The 21,394-nt window shown below is 41.8% G+C and overlaps 1 protein-coding gene across 1 annotated transcript in view; it reads left to right on the forward strand.

Moving 5' to 3' along the window:
• The first annotated feature begins 2,049 nt into the window (after positions 1–2,049).
• Positions 2,050–21,394, forward strand: part of PSMD12 (proteasome 26S subunit, non-ATPase 12) — a 35,039-nt gene continuing 15,694 nt past the window's right edge. Inside the window, exons 1-4 of the mRNA XM_041726470.1 lie at positions 2,050–2,240; positions 12,463–12,522; positions 12,609–12,737; positions 19,092–19,199. Of these exons, the coding sequence (XP_041582404.1) occupies positions 2,133–2,240; positions 12,463–12,522; positions 12,609–12,737; positions 19,092–19,199 (405 nt within the window). The 5' untranslated portion in view covers positions 2,050–2,132. The remainder of the gene's footprint in view (positions 2,241–12,462; positions 12,523–12,608; positions 12,738–19,091; positions 19,200–21,394) is intronic.

Here is a 21,394-nt window from a genome sequence, read left to right on the forward strand (position 1 = left end):
AAGCAGAGACACAGGCAGAAGGAGAAGCAGGCTCCATGCAGGGAGCCCAATGCGAGACTTGATCCCAGGTCTCCAGGATCACACCCTGGGCTGAAGGAGGTGCTAAACCACTAAGCCACCTAGGCTGCCCTACACTAAAACTTCTTTTTAAAGATTTATTTACCTAAAAGAGAGCACGCAAGCATGAAGTGTGGGGAGAGGAGGGGCAAAGGGAAAGAATCTAAAGCTGACTCCCTGCTGAGCATGGAGCCCAACCAGGGCTGGATCCCAGGACCCTGAGATCATGACTGGAGCAGTAATCCAGAGTTGGATGCTCAACCAACTGTGCCACCCAGACACCCCTGCCTGTACTAAAATTTCTAAGAATTCTTCTATGTGAAAAGCAATGGAAGATTGTACTTTTATATAGTCAAAACTTTACCAAGAAGTTATACACCATTTTGGAAAATATCATGCTACCCACAGGAAGCCCTCATGATGCTTGGGGAACCAATGAAACATAACTATTGCAGATTTTGCTGGGGCTGGAACTCACCACCCAGAGATCAAGAGCCGCAAGTTTCTCAGACTGAGCCAGGCAGGCGCCCCTTAGCCTTTACATTTTGAAATGTATATTATTTTGCTATTCTGCAATGCTTCTCCTTTATATTATAGCTAGGATGTTTTGTCATTGTTTTTAATTATGTGTGCAGATGGGTTATATTATCCATGATTTTGATTCTACAACAGTAAAAACCAACAACAATTAAAACACAGTCTATTCACCATATAAAAAGGGATGTTGGTGCTGATTAAATTCACTAACCGGTAGACCATTCCAAGATTTCCCTTTTGCTTTGGAGGCTACCGTTGACACTTTGACCACATCACACACAACCTCATTCTCACTTTCAAGCATCCTAAACTTTTTTTTTTATGATTTATTTAATTTATTTATTCATGAGAGACACACAGAGAGAGGCAGAGACATAAGAAGAGGGAAAAACAGGCTCCCTGCCGGGAGCTGGATATGGGATTCCATCCCAAGACCCTGGGATCACGACCTGAGCCAAAGGCAGATGCTCAACCCCTGAGCCACCCAGGTGACCCCATCCTAAACTTTTTAATAGGGATCTAGATGGTGCAAATGAACATTTGTACGGTCCTTAAAAATTAAAATAACCAGGATGCATGGGTGCCTCAGGGGTTGAGCATCTGCCTTTAGCTCAGGGCATGATCCCAGAGTCGGGGGATCAAGTTCCACATTGGGCTCCCTGCATTGAGCCTGCTTCTCCCTCTGCCTGTGTCTCTGCCTCTCTCTCTGTCTCTCATGAATAAATAAATAAAACCTTAAAAAAATAAAAAAAATTTTTTTAAATTAAAATAACCTCACATACATGATCTTGCTTGATGCTCACAAGAGTCCCACAGAGAAAGCCAGTAAAAGGGCACCTGGGTGGCTCTGTCAGCTAAGCATCTGCCTTCAGCTGAGGTCATGATCTCACAGTCCTGGGATTGAGCCCCACATAAGGAGCTCTCCCTCTGTGCAGGAGTTCTCTCTTTCTCTCTCTCTCTTTATTTTTAGGTGTTCTCTCTCAAATAAATAAATACAATCTTAAAAATTAAAAAAAAGCCAGTAAATGTGTTTTTAAAGATTCTTCTTAAAAAAAAATAAAATAAAGATTCTTCTTATCCACGTAGTGGATTACAGTAAAAATGAAAACAAACAAAAAATACTTGTTGTGTTACTGAACCGCTGTCACACTTTTTGGCTTTAAGAGATGCCACCGATTAAACCACCAAGATTCTCAGCCAGACGAAACTTGATAAAGAACTTTTTGTCTCTGGGGTGATTTCAGCCTGCTCAGGCAGAGACGAGAACACTGAGATCCAACAAAAGTCAAGCGACTTGCCTACGGTTCTGAGAAGTAATACTTCAAAGCAGGGATGCCCCGCCCACAGCCCCGCCCACAGCCCCGCCCACAGGGCTGCCCGCGGCAGTGCCTGACTGGCGGCCAGCGCAGGGGGTCCTCGCGGGGTCCTTCGCGCGGGTTCCCGACGCACTGCCTGAGCCGGTGCACAGGCGGCTTCCGGTGTGGGTGACGAGTGGTGGCCGAAGCAGGGGGACATCAAGGGACGTTCAGGCAGGGACCATGGCGGACGGCGGCTCGGAGCGGGCTGATGGGCGCATCGTCAAGATGGAAGTGGACTACAGCGCCACAGTGGATCAGCGACTGCCCGAGTGCGAGAAGCTGGCCAAGGTGAGGGGAGGCCGGCTGGCTGTTGGCGGGCGCCGAGGGCTGAGTCACGGCGCGGAGCTCGCTTAGGCCTCAGGGGGCCTGCGGGCTGGAGGGCGCGTCCCCCACTGCCTGCCCGGCCCGAGTGGGGCTGCATGGGGAGGAGGTCCCAGGTCGGCTCCGCGGCGGGAGTACGCCAGTGCATACAGCTTCCCAAACCTTCCCTGGGACAGATGGCCACTGCCCGGAGCAGCTGGGGCCCCCTTTGCTTGGTCCGGTTTAACGTGCACTTTAGCAGTTTCCCAGGGGGTTAGGGCCGCGTCAGCGTCCAGGCTAGATCAGAGAGTTGAGTGCTTCTGCTCGTGTCGTTAAGCTGTGTGTGGATCCTGGGATGTGCCTGGCCTTGAGCCGGGAGAAGGGGTAGGAAAGTGATGGGACGAAGGTGGACAACGGCACAGGACCCCTGCCCTTCAGGAGTTCGTAGGCATCGCGAAATCAGACGATCGGCTGCGGTGGTGAGTGTCCCCCCAAGCCTGTCAAGTGCTGTTGGAACACAGAGAAGGAAGCTGCTCCTTCTTACTGGTGGAATAAGGGAAGGTTTTACAGAGACTGGGATGGGGAGGAATGGTTCCTGGAGCAGGAACTCCGGAAGACAGAAGTGCGGGATAACAGCGCTTTAGCCCAACTGCTTATCTCCCCTGGAATAGAACTTTTAACTCGATCCTGGTATTTATCACACTCCCTGCTACGTGTCAGGCGACTCTGTGGATCCTTTTACATATAAAGAAACCAAGGCTTAGGGAGTTATTTGTGGAACGTTGTCGTTGGTAATGGAACCGAGGATTCAAAACTCGGTTTGTCTGACGGGGCTTTGGATGGTTGTCAGATCAGCTCCCATCATGGGCTGTTGCTAAGAGTCCTTGCACCCAGGCGTCATTAAGTTCCTTGATCAATCCAGCCACAGGTATTTGTTGCTATTCACCTGGCACGCATGTGCTAAATAACAGAGTTGGTTTTGTCCCTTCAGGGGCTCACTGCATAAGTACATTGAAATGTATGTAATACATTCAGGGACAGGAGGAGTGTCAAGTATTATCTCATAGTAGTATTTTTTTTTAATTATTTTACTTATTTGTTCATGAGAGACAGAGAGAGAGAGGCAAAGACACAGGCAGAGGGAGAAGCAGACTCCATGCAGGGAGCCCCATGCGAGACTCGATTCCGGGTCTCTAGGATCACACCCCGAGCCGAAGGCAGATGTCCAAACACTGAGCCACCCAGGTGTACCTAACAGTAGTATTTCTTAGAAAGAAACCTTTCAATACTTCCCCTTTTTCCGATAAAGCATTTAATGAGGCTTTTTTTATTTTCATTTTTTAAAGATCGTATTTATTTATTCGTGAGAGACACACAGAGAGAGAGAGAGAGGCAGAGACACAGGCAGACGGAGAAGCTCCCTGCAAGGAGCCCAGTGTGGGACTCAGTCCCACACCCCAGGATCACGGCCCCGGGCCGAAGGGAGACGCTCAACTGCTGAGCCACCCAGGCGTCCCATTTAATGGGGCTTTACAAAAAAACAGGGATAGGGAAAGATGATGAAGTTGGTATACCTGAATTTCTTAGCTTCAGTACACTTGATGGAAGGTAACCATAAATTCATCTATGTACATACCAGAAGCTAGTGTGAAGAAAACATCGTCTTGTACGTAGGAGTTGGGAAACACCTACAGGGCCAGGCAGATAACAATAGCTGGCATTTATTGAGTACTTTCTACCGTGGCAGACACTCTTCTAAGTGCTTACATGCATTAGCTCATACGGTCCTCACCTTAGCCCTATGTGATAGGTATTATTCTTCTTCTTATTTTACAGACAAGAAAACAGTCTAAGAGAAGTTGAGTCACGTGCTCCAAGGTCATACAGCTAGTAAAGTGGTGGAGCCAGGATGCAAACCAAGCAGACTGATTCTGGAGCTTGTGCTCTCACCATGCTGTCCTGCCTAGTGAGCCAAATGTAATGAAAACCTGAACTTCTGAGCACCTGTCCAGGGAAAGGGGGCAGTAACTCTTTACCTCCAGTTAATCTTTGCCAATTGGGGATGAAGGCCAAGCCTTGTCAACTTCTTGAGGGAGAAGCCAGGAATTTGGATTTTTTTTTTTTTTTTTTTATGATAGTCACAGAGAGAGAGACAGAGGCAGAGACATAGGCAGAGGGAGAAGCAGGCTCCATGCACCGGGAGCCTGACGTGGGACTCGATTCCGGGTCTCCAGGATCGTGCCCTGGGCCAAAGGCAGGCGCCAAACCGCTGCGCCACCCAGGGATCCCGAATTTGGATTTTTTTATATGAATTGCCTCAATATTTAGAAACTGGCACTAATCTGGTTTAAAGCACTATTTGAACCAATACCACATATATCAAACAAAATATACAAACAGGCCAAAGTCAGCCTCTGAACTACCACTTGGGATGTAATAGATTGCTAGTGTCCAAAGGAAGAAACCATTTGCTTTAAGGAAGTACAACTATTCCTAGAACTGAGACCTGGGAGAAAAAAAAATCTTCCTTTTACCAATTTCTTCTGATAGCCTCCTATCATTAGTCAGTGCTAGACATTGTGGGGACTGTAAAGATCATTATTAGACAAAGCCCTTGCCCTCAGGTAGCTTATAGGCCAGTAAGAAAAAAAAAATTTCGCTGCTACGGTTTTAGTAATCACATGTATGGCATTTATTTAGGACATCGTGGTTATGTTCAAGACAGTTGAAAAGACTTGCAAACTCAAATACCTTTTTAGGCATCAAATAGGTGGATAATGGAAATGTTTAAAACAGGGAGAGTTGGGGCTTGTTAAACGAGGTAAAATTAAAGCGATTTGGATTTTTTTTTTTTAAGCCAGTGTGCCAGTGGAACAAAACAAGGTACCGGTGTGAATTGCTTTTGTGAACGAGGCAGATAGAGGCCTGGAGGATGACAGAGTATGTTTTTGTTTTTGTTTTTTATTGCAAACCCACAATTTTCAAGTTTTGGATTAGACAGTTGTCTTACCATCCTAGTTAATTTTAATTTCTTTTAAAGTTTGATTCTTTGTTTTACCTTTTATTCATCATTTTATATTTTCTAACCATTCCATCAAACAAAGAAAATACCTATTTAAAGCATTGTATTTCTACATTGGAATGTATAGAACACTTTAGCATACACTCTTTTGTTGTTTTACTTTGAGCCCATCAATAAACGTGAAGAAAGTTCTATTGTTTTTACTTTACTTGTGAGAAAACTAAGGTTCAGCAGTTAAGTGGTTTATCCAAGGTCTATAGCAAAGCCAGGTCAAGCTCAAGTCTCCTGGCAACAGGTCGTGTTCGTTTTGCTACATTCCACGACCTCTGTAAGAGACTTACTTCTACGCCTACTTTTCTTAAGACTTTTTTTTTATGTACGTATGTTAAGATTTTATTTATTTATTCATGAGAGAGGCAGAGAGGTAGGCAGAGGGAGAAGCAGGTTCCCTGCAGGGAGCCTGATGCGGGACTCTATCCCAGGACCCTGGGATCACGACCTGAGCCAAAGGCCGACAGACACACTCAACCACTGAGCCACCCAGGTGCCCCATTTTTTATTTTTAATGTGAAAGACATTTGAAGATAAAAATTATGTGTATAGAAACTTACTAAAAATGTACCCAGTGAGAAAAGAAGCCCGGATAGCAGAAACCTTCAAAAGACAGACCCAGGTCTAGACTTGGGTGGTGAAATTGCCAAATCTAGGCTATTCGATTCTCTTACAGTGATCTAATACAGTTCTGTTTCTGTGTTCCAACACTCACCTAACATTCAATAATTAACACCAGTCACTAATATTTATTGCCATGTACTTTCTATATAATGTTAGCTGTTGTGATGATGATAATGTACATATATTCCAGGCCTATCTTTATAGGTTTTGCTTTAATGTTTACAGCAACTCTGTGGGGCAGGAATTCTTATTATGCTCATTTCACTGAAGAGAAAATTAAGAGTCAAAGTGTGTTATGCCCAAGGTAATATAGTGGTAGACCTGAGATTTAGACCCAGACAGTCTGGCTGCAGAGCCAGAATTTTAACTGTTACATTCTGCTGCTTCAGTGACTGGCATTTGAGGTTGGTGAGATAATAAAAGTGATACTAGGGCAGCCTGGGTAGTTCAGCGGTTTAGTGCCGCCTTCAGCCCAGGTCATGATCCTGGAGACCCAGGATTGAGTCCCACATCAGGCTCCCTGCATGGAGCCTGCTTCTCCCTCTGCCTGTGTCTCTGCCCCTCACCCTCTGTCTCTCATGAATAAATAAATAAAATCTTTAAAATAAATAAGTAAATAAATAAAAGTGATACTAGTTCTCCATAATGATTAGTTCTTTAATGAATCTAATGAGGGCCTTTCTGAACTGAATATTTAGCAGTTCTTAATACACAGAGGATCACCACCACCACCACCCCTGCTTTTTGATTATGGTATAATTGTTACATGGTTATTTGGAAATTATTTACGTTTTTTTAGATTTTATTTATTTGATACAGAGATAAATAGAGCACAAATAGGGGTGGGGATGGCCGAGGGAGATGAAGCAGGCTCCCCGCTGAGCAGAGAGCAGATTGGGGGCTTGACTCCAGGACCACCCCACCCATCCACCCCCCCCAGATCATGACCTGAGCTGCAGGCAGATGCTTAACTGACTGAGCTACCCAGGCACCCCGATTATTTACATTCTTAAATTGAATATATCCTTTCATTCATCTTCATGTCTTTTTTTTTTTTTTTTCCATCTTCATGTCTTTTCATTTGGTTACCTACGGCCTCTTCTCAAGGATAAAATAAAAAAAAAAAGAGGTGAAATGTAAAACATTTTATTGTTAGCAGCTTGGACAAAAAAACTCTTTTAGAAATAGTTTGTGTGAAAGTATCGGATTGGTCTTAAATTTCAACCATTGGCCTTTTTCTTACTTGTTTAAGTTATTTAACAAATCATTAAAAGATTGGATCCACTTAGAAGTTAAAGGACACAAACATATAGAACTTACAGATACCCAACATGGATTTGATATTGAACAACTCCTTAGTCATTTGAACATTGATTATTTGTATTTATTTATGTTTATGTATTTTAAGATTTTATTTATTTATTTGTGAAAGACACAGAGAGAGAGAGAGAGGCAGAGACATAGGCAGAGAGAGAAGCAGGATCCATGCAGGGAGCCTCATGTGGGAGATGTGGGACTCGATCCTGGGTCTCCAGGATCACGCCCTGGGCGGAAGGCAGGCACTCAACCGCTGAGCCTGGGTCCCACAAAGATTATTTTAATGAGGAAAATGAGTCACAAAAGTCACATGTTCTACTGGCTTAGTTTTGGTAGCTCTGACTGTCTCGTTCCTCTGAATTGAAAGGCAGCATTGAGGAGGTGGAATTCCTTTCTTTCCTTCTTTTCTTTTTTCTTTTCTTTCTTTTCTTTCTTTTCTTTTTTTTTTTTTTTTTTTTTTTTTTAAGATTTTATGTATTTAGGGATCCCTGGGTGGCGCAGCGGTTTGGCGCCTGCCTTTGGCCCAGGGCGCGATCCTGGAGACCCGGGATCGAATCCCACGTCGGGCTCCCGGTGCATGGAGCCTGCTTCTCCCTCTGCCTGTGTCTCTGCCTCTCTCTCTATCTCTCTGTGACTATCATAAATAAATAAAAATTTAAAAAAAAAATTAAAAAAAAAAGATTTTATGTATTTATTTAAAAGAGAGAGAGAGAGAGAGGGAGAAGCAGGTTCCCCACTGAGCAGGGAGTCTGATGTGAGGGTCAATCCCAGGATCCTGAGATCATGACCTAAGCTGAAGGCAGACACGTTGACTGAGCCACCCAGGTGCTCCAAGGAGGTGGAATTTCAAAAACTGAATAGGTAGGGGAAAAAAGGAGGAGGATGGTTAGCCATAGCATTGGACATGGAAGAATGGGAGAAAAAGGTGGGATGATTAGAGAATTGGGAGTAGTATTTTGTTGATAGTAGTACCGCTCAAATAGCACTGAATTACCAGCCACGTAACTTATCACATCCTACTTAGTGTGACAGTAAGAATCACGAATTCTGAGCCATTAAGATCATCTGATAGTTTCTGGTCAGTGTGAAGCCATTCAATGCATGCTATGTACAAGTTGGTGCATGGGAAACAATCAGACACTATCCAGCCCTGAAGGAACTTAAAACCACTTAGGAGACCAGAGGTGCACATTAATAACTGGTTCAAGGTATAAAGGGATGTACCATAACATCTACGGAAGCAACATTATGTGCTTTGCCAGGTGCAGAACATTGAGCTGCAGTAGTGAACAGTATAGACACGGTCCCTGCTCTTACAGAATTTACATTCTAGTGAGATTAGGAAGACCATAAAGGTTAAAACAGAAAAAATGTTGGAGTCATTACAGAGCAGAAAGTCTGTGGGCTTGTGAGTTAAAGAAGGAAATACTGAATAACTACTGACTATGGAGAGTTATTTAAGAATGCTTTCCTGAGAAGATGACAACTAATGTTTTGTTAATATCTAGAGTGGTTTGTGATTCAGGACGCCTGCGTGGCTCAGCGGTTTAGCGTGCCTGCCTTCGGCCCAGGGTGTGATCCTGGAGTTCTAGGATCAAGTCCCACATCAGGCTCCCTACATGGTGCCTGCTTCTCCCTCTGCCTCTCTCTCTCTCTCTCTCTCTCTCTGTCTCTCATGAATAAATAAATCTTAAAAAAGAGAGTGGTATGTGATTCTTTCACGTGTAGAGTGCAGTTCTTTGAAATCCATACTTCTGGGCAGCCCAGGTGACTCAGCAGTTTAGCAAGCCTGCCTTCGGCCCAGGCTGTGATCCTGGGGTCCTGGGATCAAGTTCCGCGTCGGGCTCCCTGTGTGGAGCCTGCTTCTCTCTCAGCCTATGTCTCTGTCTCTGTGTGTGTGTGTGTGTGTGTCTCTCATGAATAAATAAACAATATCTTTAAAAAAATAAAACCTATACTTCTGAATTAAAATACCGTAAACTGGGATCCCTGGGTGGCGCAGCGGTTTGGCGCCAGCCTTTGGCCCAGGGCGCGATCCTGGAGACCCGGGATCGAATCCCACGTCGGGCTCCCGGTGCATGGAGCCTGCTTCTCCCTCTGCCTATGTCTCTGCCTCTCTCTCTCTCTCTGTGTGACTATCATAAATAAATTTTTAAAAATAAAATAAAATACCATAAACTACACTCTTGATTATATCACATGACTAACAGTAATTGCAAAAGTGACAGGTGACCATCAATGAACGGTATTTTGCATGTTAGCTATTTTTGTACTATATTTGTTGCCAGATAGTAACCATTTACCTAACGGAAATTACTTTGATGGAAACAAAGGTGTGGTTTAAACTAGTATTGTTTGGTGTAATGGAGGGAACATTGAATCAGGAGGCAAGAGCCCTGGGTTCTGATTCTGCTGTTAAGTTTTGTGGCTGCACTATTTGGTCCTTAATCCTTGTATACTCTAGAATGAGGTGATTGAATTTAGTAATCTGTAGCAGTCTACAGTTCAAGAGTCTTTATTCATTTATGATTTATTAGCCTTTAGCTTTGGAAAATTTATGGATTTGTTTCTTCTTTTCCTCTGATGGGCATTTAGTCAGCATTTATCATACACATGAATCTATAGAATTTGCCTAATTGATGCTCTCCCTTTGCATAGGAAACACTGTTACAACGCTAGTAATGTATGTTTAAGATTTAATTATAGTAATCATACAAATTTTAGAGTTAAAAAAAGTTCAAATGATGGCTGTACAGCACATAATCTGTGCTCCATAGAAAATTCAGCTTAAACATTATCTTGGAAAATAAAGAATATTTTGAAAAGTACAAACATTATTTGTATCCTTAATTCAAAAACTAGTTAGTTTCTTTCCTCAGTAAAAGAATAGTACTAATGTACTATCCATGCATGTCATTAAAATAAAGTAAGTTTCAGGGCACCTGGCTGGCATTTGGTGGAGCATGTGGCTCTTGATCTTGGGGTTGTGAGTTTGAGCCCCACATTAGGTATAGAGATTACTTAAAAATGAAATCATTGGGGGATCCCTGGGTGGCTCAGTGGTTTAGTGCCTGCCTTCAGCCCAGGGCGTGATCCTGGAGTCCCGGGATCAAGTCCTGCGTTGGGCTCCCTGCATGGAGCCTGCTTCTCCCTCTGCTTGTGTCTCTGCCTCTCTCTCTCTCTCTCTCTCTGTGTCTCATGAATAAATAAATAAAATCTTTTTAAAAAATAAATAAATAAAAATAAAAATGAAATTATTTTTAAAAATAATAATAATAATTTCATTTATAGTTAAACCAATTTCAAAATAAAATCCTCTATCACTTCCAATTCACTCATTGTTAATAATATCAGTATCGTAAGTACTTGAAATTTTTTTGCGGTGGGCTGGTTTTGTTTTGATTACAATGTGTGGTTCTTAGTAGAATGGCTTATCTTAGTCCTGGTGTATTATCATTTAGGTTTATATCATTTGAATTTTGCTATTCCCATTTCCTAATGTGCACCCCCGGAGGAATATTCTGTATTTGCATACGAGATAGAGGTTACTGTCAGTTGACAAAAAGGGGTATTCCATTTGGATCAGTATCTGCTTAAAAGCATGACCTTTGATATAGTGTGTGTGGATATTCTCAGGTGGTCTTCATTTCCTTTAAGCACAATTATAATTTATTTTATTTTTTAAGATTTATTTATTTATTTATTCATGACAGAGAGAGAGGCAGAGACACAGGCAGAGGGAGAAACAGGCTCCATTTAGGAAGCATGATGTGGGACTCTATCCCAGGACTCCAGGATCACACCCTGGGCTGAAGGCAGCACTAAACCGCTCGGCCACTGGGGCTGCCCAATTTATTTTTAAAGTCATTGAAAATTACGGGCTCCTGGCTTGCTCAGTTGGCAGAACAGGTGACTCTTGATCTTGGGATTGTGAGTTTAAGCCCTACTCTGGGCATAGGGCTTACTTAAAAAAAAAAGTTCAGGACGCCTAGGTGGCTCAGCAGTTGAGCCTCTGCCCTCAGCTGAGGGCGTGATCCTGGAGTTCCAGGATCGAGTCCCACATTGGGCTCCCTGCGTGTGTCCCTCTGCCTGTGCCTCTGCCTTTCTCTGTGTGTCTTTCATGAATAAATAAAATCTTTTTTTATTTTTTTTATTTTTTTTATTGAAGTTCAATTTGCCAACATATAGCATAACACCCAGTGCTCATCCCATCAAGTGCCCCCCTCAGTGCCCGTCACCCAGTCACCCAAATAAATAAAATCTTAAAAAAAAAAAAAAGTTGGATGCCTGAGTGGCTCAATTGGTTAAGTTGCACCTGCCTTTGGCTCAGGTCATGATCCTAGGGTCCTAGTATCAAACCTCGCATCAGGCTCTCTGCTCAGCAGGGAGTCTGCTTCTCCCTCTCTATGTGCTCACTTGCTCTTTCTCTAATAAATAAATAAAATCTTGTTTTTAAAAAAGTTATTGAAAAACTGGTTTTTTTACCACCAAATATCCTTTTTATTTTTCCTCAAAACTTCATGTTTTAAAATATCTGTTATGGGGACGCCTGTTATGGGGTGGCTCAGTGGTTAAGTTTCTGCCTTCAGCCCAGGGCGTGATCCTGGAGACCTGGGATCGAGTCCCAAGTCGGGCTCCCTGCATGGAGCCTCCTTCTCCCTCTGCCTGTAATGCTGCCTCTCTCTCTCTCTCTCTCTGTCTCTCATGAATAAATTACAAAAATATTTTTTAAAAGTTTTAAAAATAAAATATTTGTTATGGTAACTTCATAATGAACTCATTTTTCCCACTTTTATTCTTGAAAGACACGTGTAAGTGACATCAAAGAGTCTTGGTTCTAAACAAGATAATCTGGTTACCACACTGAATTGATCAATTAGAATCCAAAGCCAAGACTTGATGGTTTTTTCAGGTGTTAAATCAGTGTCCTACATTCAGTTTCTCATAGGCATTTTGAAATGTTAAAAATTGCTTGTGGGCCCCACTTTGGGAACCATTGACTTAGGTAATCCACGGGAAAAGCTAGCATGGCCAAGAGAAGGAAAGACCCAAAACACTAGTGCTAGTGGTAGTTGCCCTTTGCCTCTGAAATGCATTTTTTCTTTTCTGTGTCAGAAACATTTCATTGTAGATGAGTTTATTTGGTTTTGTGTTGATGGTGATGTTTTCATTGTTCATTTATATCTTTTGTTTTAGGAAGGAAGACTTCAAGAAGTCATTGAAACCCTTCTCTCTTTGGAGAAACAGACCCGTACTGTGAGTAGAGTATAGTGAAAACTTCAATTATCGTGAATTTCATTTAACAGTGTTCCATTAACTTGTGTATATTTTCATTTCTACAGGCTTCTGATATGGTGTCTACATCCCGCATCTTAGTTGCAGTAGTGAAAATGTGCTATGAGGCTAAAGAATGGGATTTACTTAATGAAAATATTATGCTTTTGTCAAAAAGACGGAGTCAGTTAAAACAAGTGAGTTCATGACTACATTTGCATTTAAATAAGAACTTTAGAAAACTGTTCTATGAAGCTGTTTTAAATTTACTGTTAAATCAGCATTACATTCTAGACGGTTTTTAAAAATTCTGTCCATATTTTCATGTCAGCTGTTTTTATGAGTTTTTTTTCTAGTTTTATATATTTGCATATTTTTACAAAATTGTGCTGAATGTTGGTACAGTTTTGTTCTGTCTCCATCTTGCTCCATGTCTTCATGTTTATTGTTTAATTAATTTATTTAAAAAGATTTATTTGAGGAGCACCTGGATGCTCAGTGGTTGAGCATCTGCCTTTGGCTCAGGTCATGATCCCCAGGTCCTGGGACGAGTTCTGCATCGGGCTCCCCATGAGGAGCCTGCTTCTCCCTCTGCCTATGTCTCTGCCTCTCTCTCTGTGTCTCTCATGATAGATAAATAAAATCTTTTAAAAATAATAAAAATAAAATAAAAAGATTTGAGAGGGAGAAAGTGAGGGGGGGGAAGGATGCACATGTGGAAGAGGAGTGGGGGGGGGGGTAGAGAATTTCAAGCAAATTCCCCTCTGAGCGAGGAGCCTGACAAATCTCACAACCCTGAGATCATGACCTGAGCTGAATGAAATCAGAAGCCAGATGCTCAACTGACTGAGCCACCTGAGTACCCCCATGTTTATTATTTTAAATGATTGTGTTATAATCCATCAAATTGATAATCTGTAATTTACTTAGTCATATCTTTTATTAAACATTTAATATTTATTTTGAGGCCATTTTTCAGACATTATTTTGACTAATTTTGTTTAAAGATTATGTATGTTCTCTTTTGGAGTTTTGGGGAAGCTAGATTTTCTTTACTGTTTTCCCTGTTCTTTTGCTTGAGTTTTTGTTGTTTTTGTTTGGTAAACTCTACCTAATGTGGGGGTTGAACCTATGGCTGTGACATCAAGAATCACTTGCTCTACTGACTGAGCCATCTAGGCAGCTCTAAATATCTCAAGCAGAATGGGGCACCTAGGTGGCTCAGTTGGTTAGGAGTCTGCCTTTGGCTTAGGTTATGATCTCCAGGTCCTGGGATGGAGTCCTGAGTCAGGCTGCTTGCTCAGCAGAGAGTCTGTTTCTCCCTCTTCCTCTGCCTCTTCCTGATTTATGCATGCATGTGCTCTCTCTCAAATAAATAAAATCTTAAAAAAAAAAAAAAAGATTCTCTAGCATTTAAACAAATAAAAGCCTGTTACAGTAGAATAATTTATATTTTAAAAAAAAGTAATTAACGTGGGGACAACTGGCTGACTCAGTCAGGGAGTATGTGACTCTTGATCTCTGGGTTGTGAATTTGAGCCCCACATTGGGTGTAGTGATTACTTACAAATAAGAGCTGAAAAATAAGTTAACAGATTTGAGGCAATCTAGTACATCTGAATGTGAAATTCATTTAAATATGCCTTTTACCGCTCAGTTCTGTGGTTTGAGAGACCATCATAGAGTCAGCTGAGAGACTGGCATAAATGAGCCATTGTCTTCCTCTGATTTTCTGAGAAATTAACTTTCCATGGGGCAGTTTAGAAAGGGCAACTTATTTAGTTGTTTCAAGGCAACCTGGGTTAAAATAAACAATATGTGTTTTGTGTAGTACTAGTATCATTCAAAGCAGGTATCCAAAAATACAGATAATTAATAGAGTTATAACATTTGAGAGCCAGTAGAAGGGACTATTTAATTCTGTTTTTTTTTTTTTTAATATATTTTTTTTCATTTGAGAGAGACACACACAGAGAACGAGCAGGGGGGAGGAACAGGGGGAGAGGGAGCCCCCCCCACCCCCACTGAGCAGGGAGCCTGATGTGGGGCTCCATCCCAGGACCTAGAGAGCATGACCTGAGCCAAAACCAGACACTTAACCTTATCTGAGCCACCCAGGTATCCCCTCTGTTGCTTTTCTTTTCTTTTCTTTTTTAAAGATTTTATTTATTTATTCATGAGAGATACACAGAGAGAGGCAGAGACACAGGCAGAAGGAGAAGCAGGCTTCACACAGGGAGCCCGATGTGGGACTCAATCCTGGGACTCTAGGATCACATCCTGGGCCAAAGGCAGACGCTTAACTGCTGAGCCACCAAGACGTCCCTCTTTGTTGCTTTTCTGATTGAGAAACTGACATTTATATGTAAGATTCTTGGAAAGTGAAGAAATGTGCCAGGTAACCTCTAGTTCAGTACAGAATATAAATCACAAGTAATGGTAGTACATCTTTAGCAAGTGCCCTAAGGGTGATTTATTTTTAAAAGTTATACACAGGGGCACCTGGGTAGCTCTGGTTGAGCGTCTGCCTTTGGCTCAGGTCGTGATCCTGGGGTCCTAGAATCGAGTCCTATATCAGGTTTCCTGCAGGGAGCCTGCTTCTCTTCCCCTGCCTATATCTCTGCCTCTCTCTCTCTCTCTCTCTCTCTCTCTGTCTCTCATTAATAAATAAATTTAAAATCTTAAAAAAAAAAAAAAAGGTGCACACATAGGGCACCTGAGTGGCTCAGTTGGTTAAGCAGCTGACTCCGGATTTCAGCTTGGGTAATGATGTCAGGGTCATGAGATCAAGCCCTGCATCAGGCTCTGTCCTCAGCATGGAGTCTGTTTGTCCCTCTCCCTCTGCTTATCCCCTTCCTCACTCTCTTTAAGAAATAAATAAAATCTGGGGATCCCTGGGTGGCTTAGCAGTTGAATGCCTGCCTTCAGCCCAGGGCGTGATCCTGGAGACCCGGGATCAGGTGCTGCATCGGGCTCCCTGCATGGAGCCTGCTTGTCCCTCTGCCTGTGTCTCTATGCTTCTCTCTCTCTCTCTCTCTCTCTCTCTCTCTGTGTGTGTGTGTGTCATGAATAAATAAAATCTTTTTAAAAATAAATAAATAAATAAAATCTTAAAAAAGAAAAAGAAGTTATATGCCCAGATAGCAATATATAGTAAATGACAAAAAGCAGTGAGTGGTGTAAGAAGACATGAAAGGAGGAAGAGAAGGTTTTGATTAGGTTTGTTAGGGGAGGCTTCCTGGAGAAAGAGGAGTTTGAGCCTTCTCACAACTGGCTAATGGCATGACCACAACTGCAGGGGGCTCCCCCTTTCGCGGTGACATACTATGTCTTCTTCTGAAAAGTGCTTAGGGACTCAAAATGTGCCTCTCCTTTTCCCATAATTACTTTTTACCTAAAACTTTTCTTTTTGCTTTATCAGACTTAGAAAGTAATGATTTTCTTAAAATAACCTTTTCTAGATTGCTTAAAATTAATGGTTTCTAATTCACTGTCTGTCACTTGAGCCCAGGGGGTAAGCCTCACTCCAACCATGACTTACCTAATGACTTCTATTTTTTTCAGGTGGCAGCGTGATGTTCACTTACCGTTAGAATATTGATGGAATTGTTTTGTTTTGTTTTTCTTGTACCCCATCTGATTTCTGCTAATGTAGTTTTTGCATGGCTTTTAGAATTACTAAGTTGTATGCTCTTCTAGAAATCATTGTTGTAATGAGTGTTAGAGGGATCTTTGGGAGATACAAGGTGTCCCAGAGCCTTACACTTATTGAAAGAGTTATATTTTACAGTAAAAACCTTCACCTTTTGGAACTCTTGTGTCTCTGAACATCCAGTTTTCCCGATAATTAGTAGTTTGACCTGAACTCCATGAATATTCTTTTTCAAGGAAATCTTTGCAAGATACACCGTGGGATTTTTTTTTTTTTAGCTTGATTGAAGTATAATTGACTGCAAGATTCTCTGTTTACTTTTCTGATATCTTAAAATATGTATTTTCTTGATGACAAAGAGTCCTAATTATTATTCTCAATGGTTATGATAATTGATTATTGATAATTGATAATGTTTAGAATCTATGTATATATTTTTTACAGATTTTATTTACTCATGAGAGACACAGAGAGAGAGGCAGAGACATAGGCAGAGGGAGAAGCAGGCTCATTGCATGGAGCCTGCTCTGTCTCTCCCTCTCTCTCTCTGCTTATCTGTGTCTCTTATGAATAAATAAATAAAATGTTTAAAAAAAAATAAAAGAATCTATATTAGAGGTTGCAGACTATAGGCCGTGGACTAAATCCCACCTGCTAACTTTATAAATAATGTTTCTGGAACATAGCCATCCATTTGTTATATATTGTCTGGTAGCTTTGTAATTACAAAGGCAAAGCTGAGGGACGCTTGGGTGGCTCAATGGTTGAGCGTCTGCCTTTTGGCTCAGGGCGTGATCCTGGGGTCCCGGGATCGAGTCCCACATTGGGCTCCCTACATGGGGCCTGCTTCTCCCTCTGCCTGTGTCTCTGCCTCTCTTTCTCTTCGTGTCTCTCATGAAGAAGTAAATAAAAAATATTTTTTAAAAAGTCTCAGATATTAATTAATCTTAAAAAAAAAAAAGCAGAGCTGAATACTTGCCACAGAGACCCTGTGGCTCACAAAGTGTAAAATACTTAGAATGTAAATATTTACCAAAATTTATAGAAATATTTTGCTGACCTCTGACCTAGATGATAGAATTAGAGCTAGAGGTAATGTAGTCCAACCCGCTTAATTATCTGTGAGGAACCTGGGCAGGGATACTGTGACCCTTCAATGTCACATTTTATTGAGGGGAATATAGGTGACTATGGCTTTTCCTCCCTACCCAGGGGCTGGAACTGCTTAACCTGCCTCTGCCGCTGACTCTTTTCTTCATTTACAGTATCAGCTGACTATGGCTTCATTGTGTTCACAGCCACTGTGGAACTCTCTTCTTTTTTCCCCCCTTTCATCTTCTACAACCTCTGTGCTTTTTTGCTTGGTTCCAAAAAAAGCAAGCTAGGAAGCCTTCTAATAGACATCCTCAAACACCCCTTTTGTGTAATCAGTTTGCTATTTGTAGTGGGGAGGGGTGACGTCTTTCCATCTAAGATTTTCCTAACCTTTTTGAGTTATTTTTTTTTAATTTTTATTTATTTATGATAGTCACACATTGAGAGAGACAGAGAGGCGGAGACATAGGCAGAGGGAGAAGCAGGCTCCATGCACCAGGAGCCCAATGTGGGATTCGATCCCGGGTCTCCAGGATCGTGCCCTGGGCCAAAGGCAGGCGCTAAACCACTGCGCCACCCAGGGATCCCCCTTTTTGACTTATTAATGGGTGTTTAGTACTTCTTAGCTATCAGAGACATTTTGAATATTTTTTTAAACAAGCTCTACACCAAATACGGGCCTTGAACTCACAACCTGAATCAGGAATGGCATGCTCTACCAACTGATCCAGCCCGGTCCCCCCTTCCTCTTTTTTAAAGATTTTATGTTATTACTATTATTATTTTATTTATTTATTTATTTTTAGGGAGAGTGGGAGAGTATAAGTGAGGGGGGATGGGATAGTGAGAGAGGGAGAGAGAATCTGAAGGAAGTTCCATGCCCAGTGTGGAGCCCAGCATGGGGCTTGATCTCATGACCCAGAAATCATGACCTGAGCCAAAATCAAGACTTGGACATTTAACCAACTGAGGCAGGGCTGCCTGGGTGGCTCAGTTGGTTAAGCATATGTCTTCTGCTCAGGTTATGATCCCCAGGGTCCTGTGATCAAGCCCCATGTGGGGATCCCTGCTCAGTGGGATCTCTTCCTCAACCCCTCCCCTTGGCTTGTGCGTGCTCTCACGTTCTCTCAAATAAATAAATAAAATCTCTAAAAAATAATAATAATAATAACTAACTGAGGCACCCAGGCACCCCTAAAGGCTTTATTATTTTACTTGCTTTTATTTCATTTCATTTTTTAAAGATTTTCTTTTCTTTTTTTTTTTTTTTAATTTTTTTATTTATTTATGATAGGCACACAGTGAGAGAGAGAGAGAGGCAGAGACACAGGCAGAGGGAGAAGCAGGCTCCATGCACCGGGAGCCCGATGTGGGATTCGATCCCGGGTCTCCAGGATCGCGCCCTGGGCCAAAGGCAGGCGCCAAACCGCTGCGCCACCCAGGGATCCCAGATTTTATTTTCTTAAGTAATCTCTGCAGCCAACATGGGGCTTGAACTCACAACCCTGAGATCTAGAGTTGCTTAGGAATACTAGGTTTGAACATAGCATTTTCGTCAGTGAAATACGTCCTTTTTTTTTTTTTTTTTTAAAGGTTTTATTTATTTATTCATGAGAGACAGAGAGGCAGAGACTAGGCAGAGAGAGAAGCAAGCTCCCTATAGGGAATCAGTCCTCAGACCCTGGGATCATGCCCTGAGCCCAAGGCAGATGCTCAACCATTGAGCCACTCAGCCATCCTGAAATACTTCTTTTTAATTGTATGAGGAATGAACCTTACTCATGAATGGTTTTTATTATTTTAGGCTGTTGCAAAAATGGTTCAACAGTGTTGTACTTATGTTGAGGAAATCACAGACCTTCCAATCAAACTTCGGTTAATTGATACTCTACGAATGGTAACAGAAGGAAAGGTAAGTTTTCCATTGGCATAACTCAAAGTGGGAAGTCCTGTCTTTTCTATATTCAGAGATACTTATTTATGAAGACGTTATATCTATATATATAGATAGATTTTATTTTATTTTATTATTTTATTTTATTTATTTTATTTTATTTTATTTTAAAGATTTTATTTATTTATTCACGAGAGACACAGAGAGAGAGAGAGAGGCAGAGACACAGGCAGAGGGAGAAGCAGGCTCCATGCAAGGAGCCTGATGTGGGACTTGATCCTGGGTCTCCAGGATCATGTCCTGGACTGAAGGTGGCGCTAAACCGCTGAGCCACCAGGGCTGCCCAATAGATATATTTTAAAATGACAAAGTAGATCATCACCTTGATTCAACCATTATCTTTGTATATTTCCTTCTAGTATCTTCCCATATGTAAATGAATATATTTATTTGTGTTTACATATTTTAAAGATTTTTTTTAAAGATTTATTTATTTATGATAGACAAGAGAGAGAGAGAGAGAGAGAGAGAGAGAGGCAGAGACACAGGAAGAGGGAGAAGCAGGCTCCATGCCGGGAGCCCGACGTGGGACTCGATCCTGGGTCTCCAGGATCGCGCCCTGAGCCAAAGGCAGGCGCTAAACCGCTGAGCCACCCAGGGATCCCCAAGATTTTTTTAAGTAATCTCTGCACTTACCATTGGGCTTGAGCTAATGACCTGGAGATCAAGAGTTGCATGCTCTTCCAACTGAGCCAGTCTGGCACCCCCAAATGAATGTAATTAAATAGCCACAGTCTTGGGATGCCTGGGTGGCTCAGTGGTTGAGCGTCTGCCTTTGACCCAGGGCATGATCCTGGAGTCCCAGGATCGAGTCCCACGTTGGGCTCCCCGAGGGGAGCCTGCTTTTCCCTCTGCCTGTGTCTCTGCCTCTCTGTGTCTCTCATGAATAAATGGATTAAAAAATCTAAAAATAAATAAACAGATAGATATTCATAGTCTTGACACATCCAGATTTTTCTAGGAATTAGGGACCTTACCCCATATTTACATGTAAAATGAATCAAAGATAAAGGTAATTCTTCACCCTGGCCTAGATCTGCTTGAGAAATCTATACTTGGGATAACTAAGGTTTCAATATTGGAGTGCCTGGCTGGCTCAGTCAGCAGAGCATATGATTCTTAATCTTGGAGTTGTGAGTTTGAGCCCCATGTTGGCTGTAAAGCTTACTTAAAAAAATAATAATAGAGTATTCATAGTTGCAAGTTTAATTTACAAATTTCACTGTCTTGCCAGAATGTATTTGTATTATTTAATTTGATCTCTTTGTTCTCCTAATCTTCTGTTTCTCTAAAAAAGACAAGTATGAAATGGTGACTAAAGTAAATTATTTTTTTCTAGACTGGTGTTTGTGATGTGAAAATAAAAACTAAGCTTATATTTAACTTAACAGTTCAGTAATTTTTTTTTTTTTACTTCAGTAATTTTTTTAAAAGATTTTATTTATTTTTTTAAGATTTTATTTATTTATTCATGAGAGACACACACAGAGAGAGTGAGAGAGGCAGAGACATAGGCAGAGGGAGAAGCAGGCTCCATGCAGGGAGCCCGATGCGGAACTCGATCCTGGGACCCCAGGATCATACCCTGGGTTGAAGGCAGGTGCTAAACTGCTGAGCCACCCAGTGATCCCCTATTTATTTATTTTTTAAAGATTTATTTAAGAGAGCATTTGTGGGTGGGAGCATTTCTCCTAGCAGGGAGAGGAAAAGAGAATCTCAAGCGGACTCCCCACTGTGTGTGGAGCCCAACGTGGGACTCAGTCTCATGACCCTGAGATTATGACCTGAGCTCAAATCAATAGTCAGATGCTCAACTGACTGAGCCACCCAGGCACCCCAAGATTTTATTTTATTTTATTTTTTTTTACGTAATCTCTACACTCAACATGGGGCTTTACCCACAACCCTAAGATCAAGAGTTTTATGCTCTACTGACTTAGCCAGCAGCCAGGCACCCTTAGTTCAGTAAATGTTTATTAAACACCTCTGTTGTTGCTAGATCCAGAATGAATATGACACTGTTCTTTATCACCTCAAAGAGATGCATCATAAAAATAGTTACTGTGCTGTGTTTGACTCTTGATATTGACTCAGGTCATGATCTTGGGGTCATGAGATTAAGCTCCAAGTTGAGCTCACCACTTAGCAGGGAA

This window comes from Vulpes lagopus, chromosome 12, assembly GCF_018345385.1.
Source record: "Vulpes lagopus strain Blue_001 chromosome 12, ASM1834538v1, whole genome shotgun sequence".
Classification (NCBI taxonomy): domain Eukaryota; kingdom Metazoa; phylum Chordata; class Mammalia; order Carnivora; family Canidae; genus Vulpes; species Vulpes lagopus.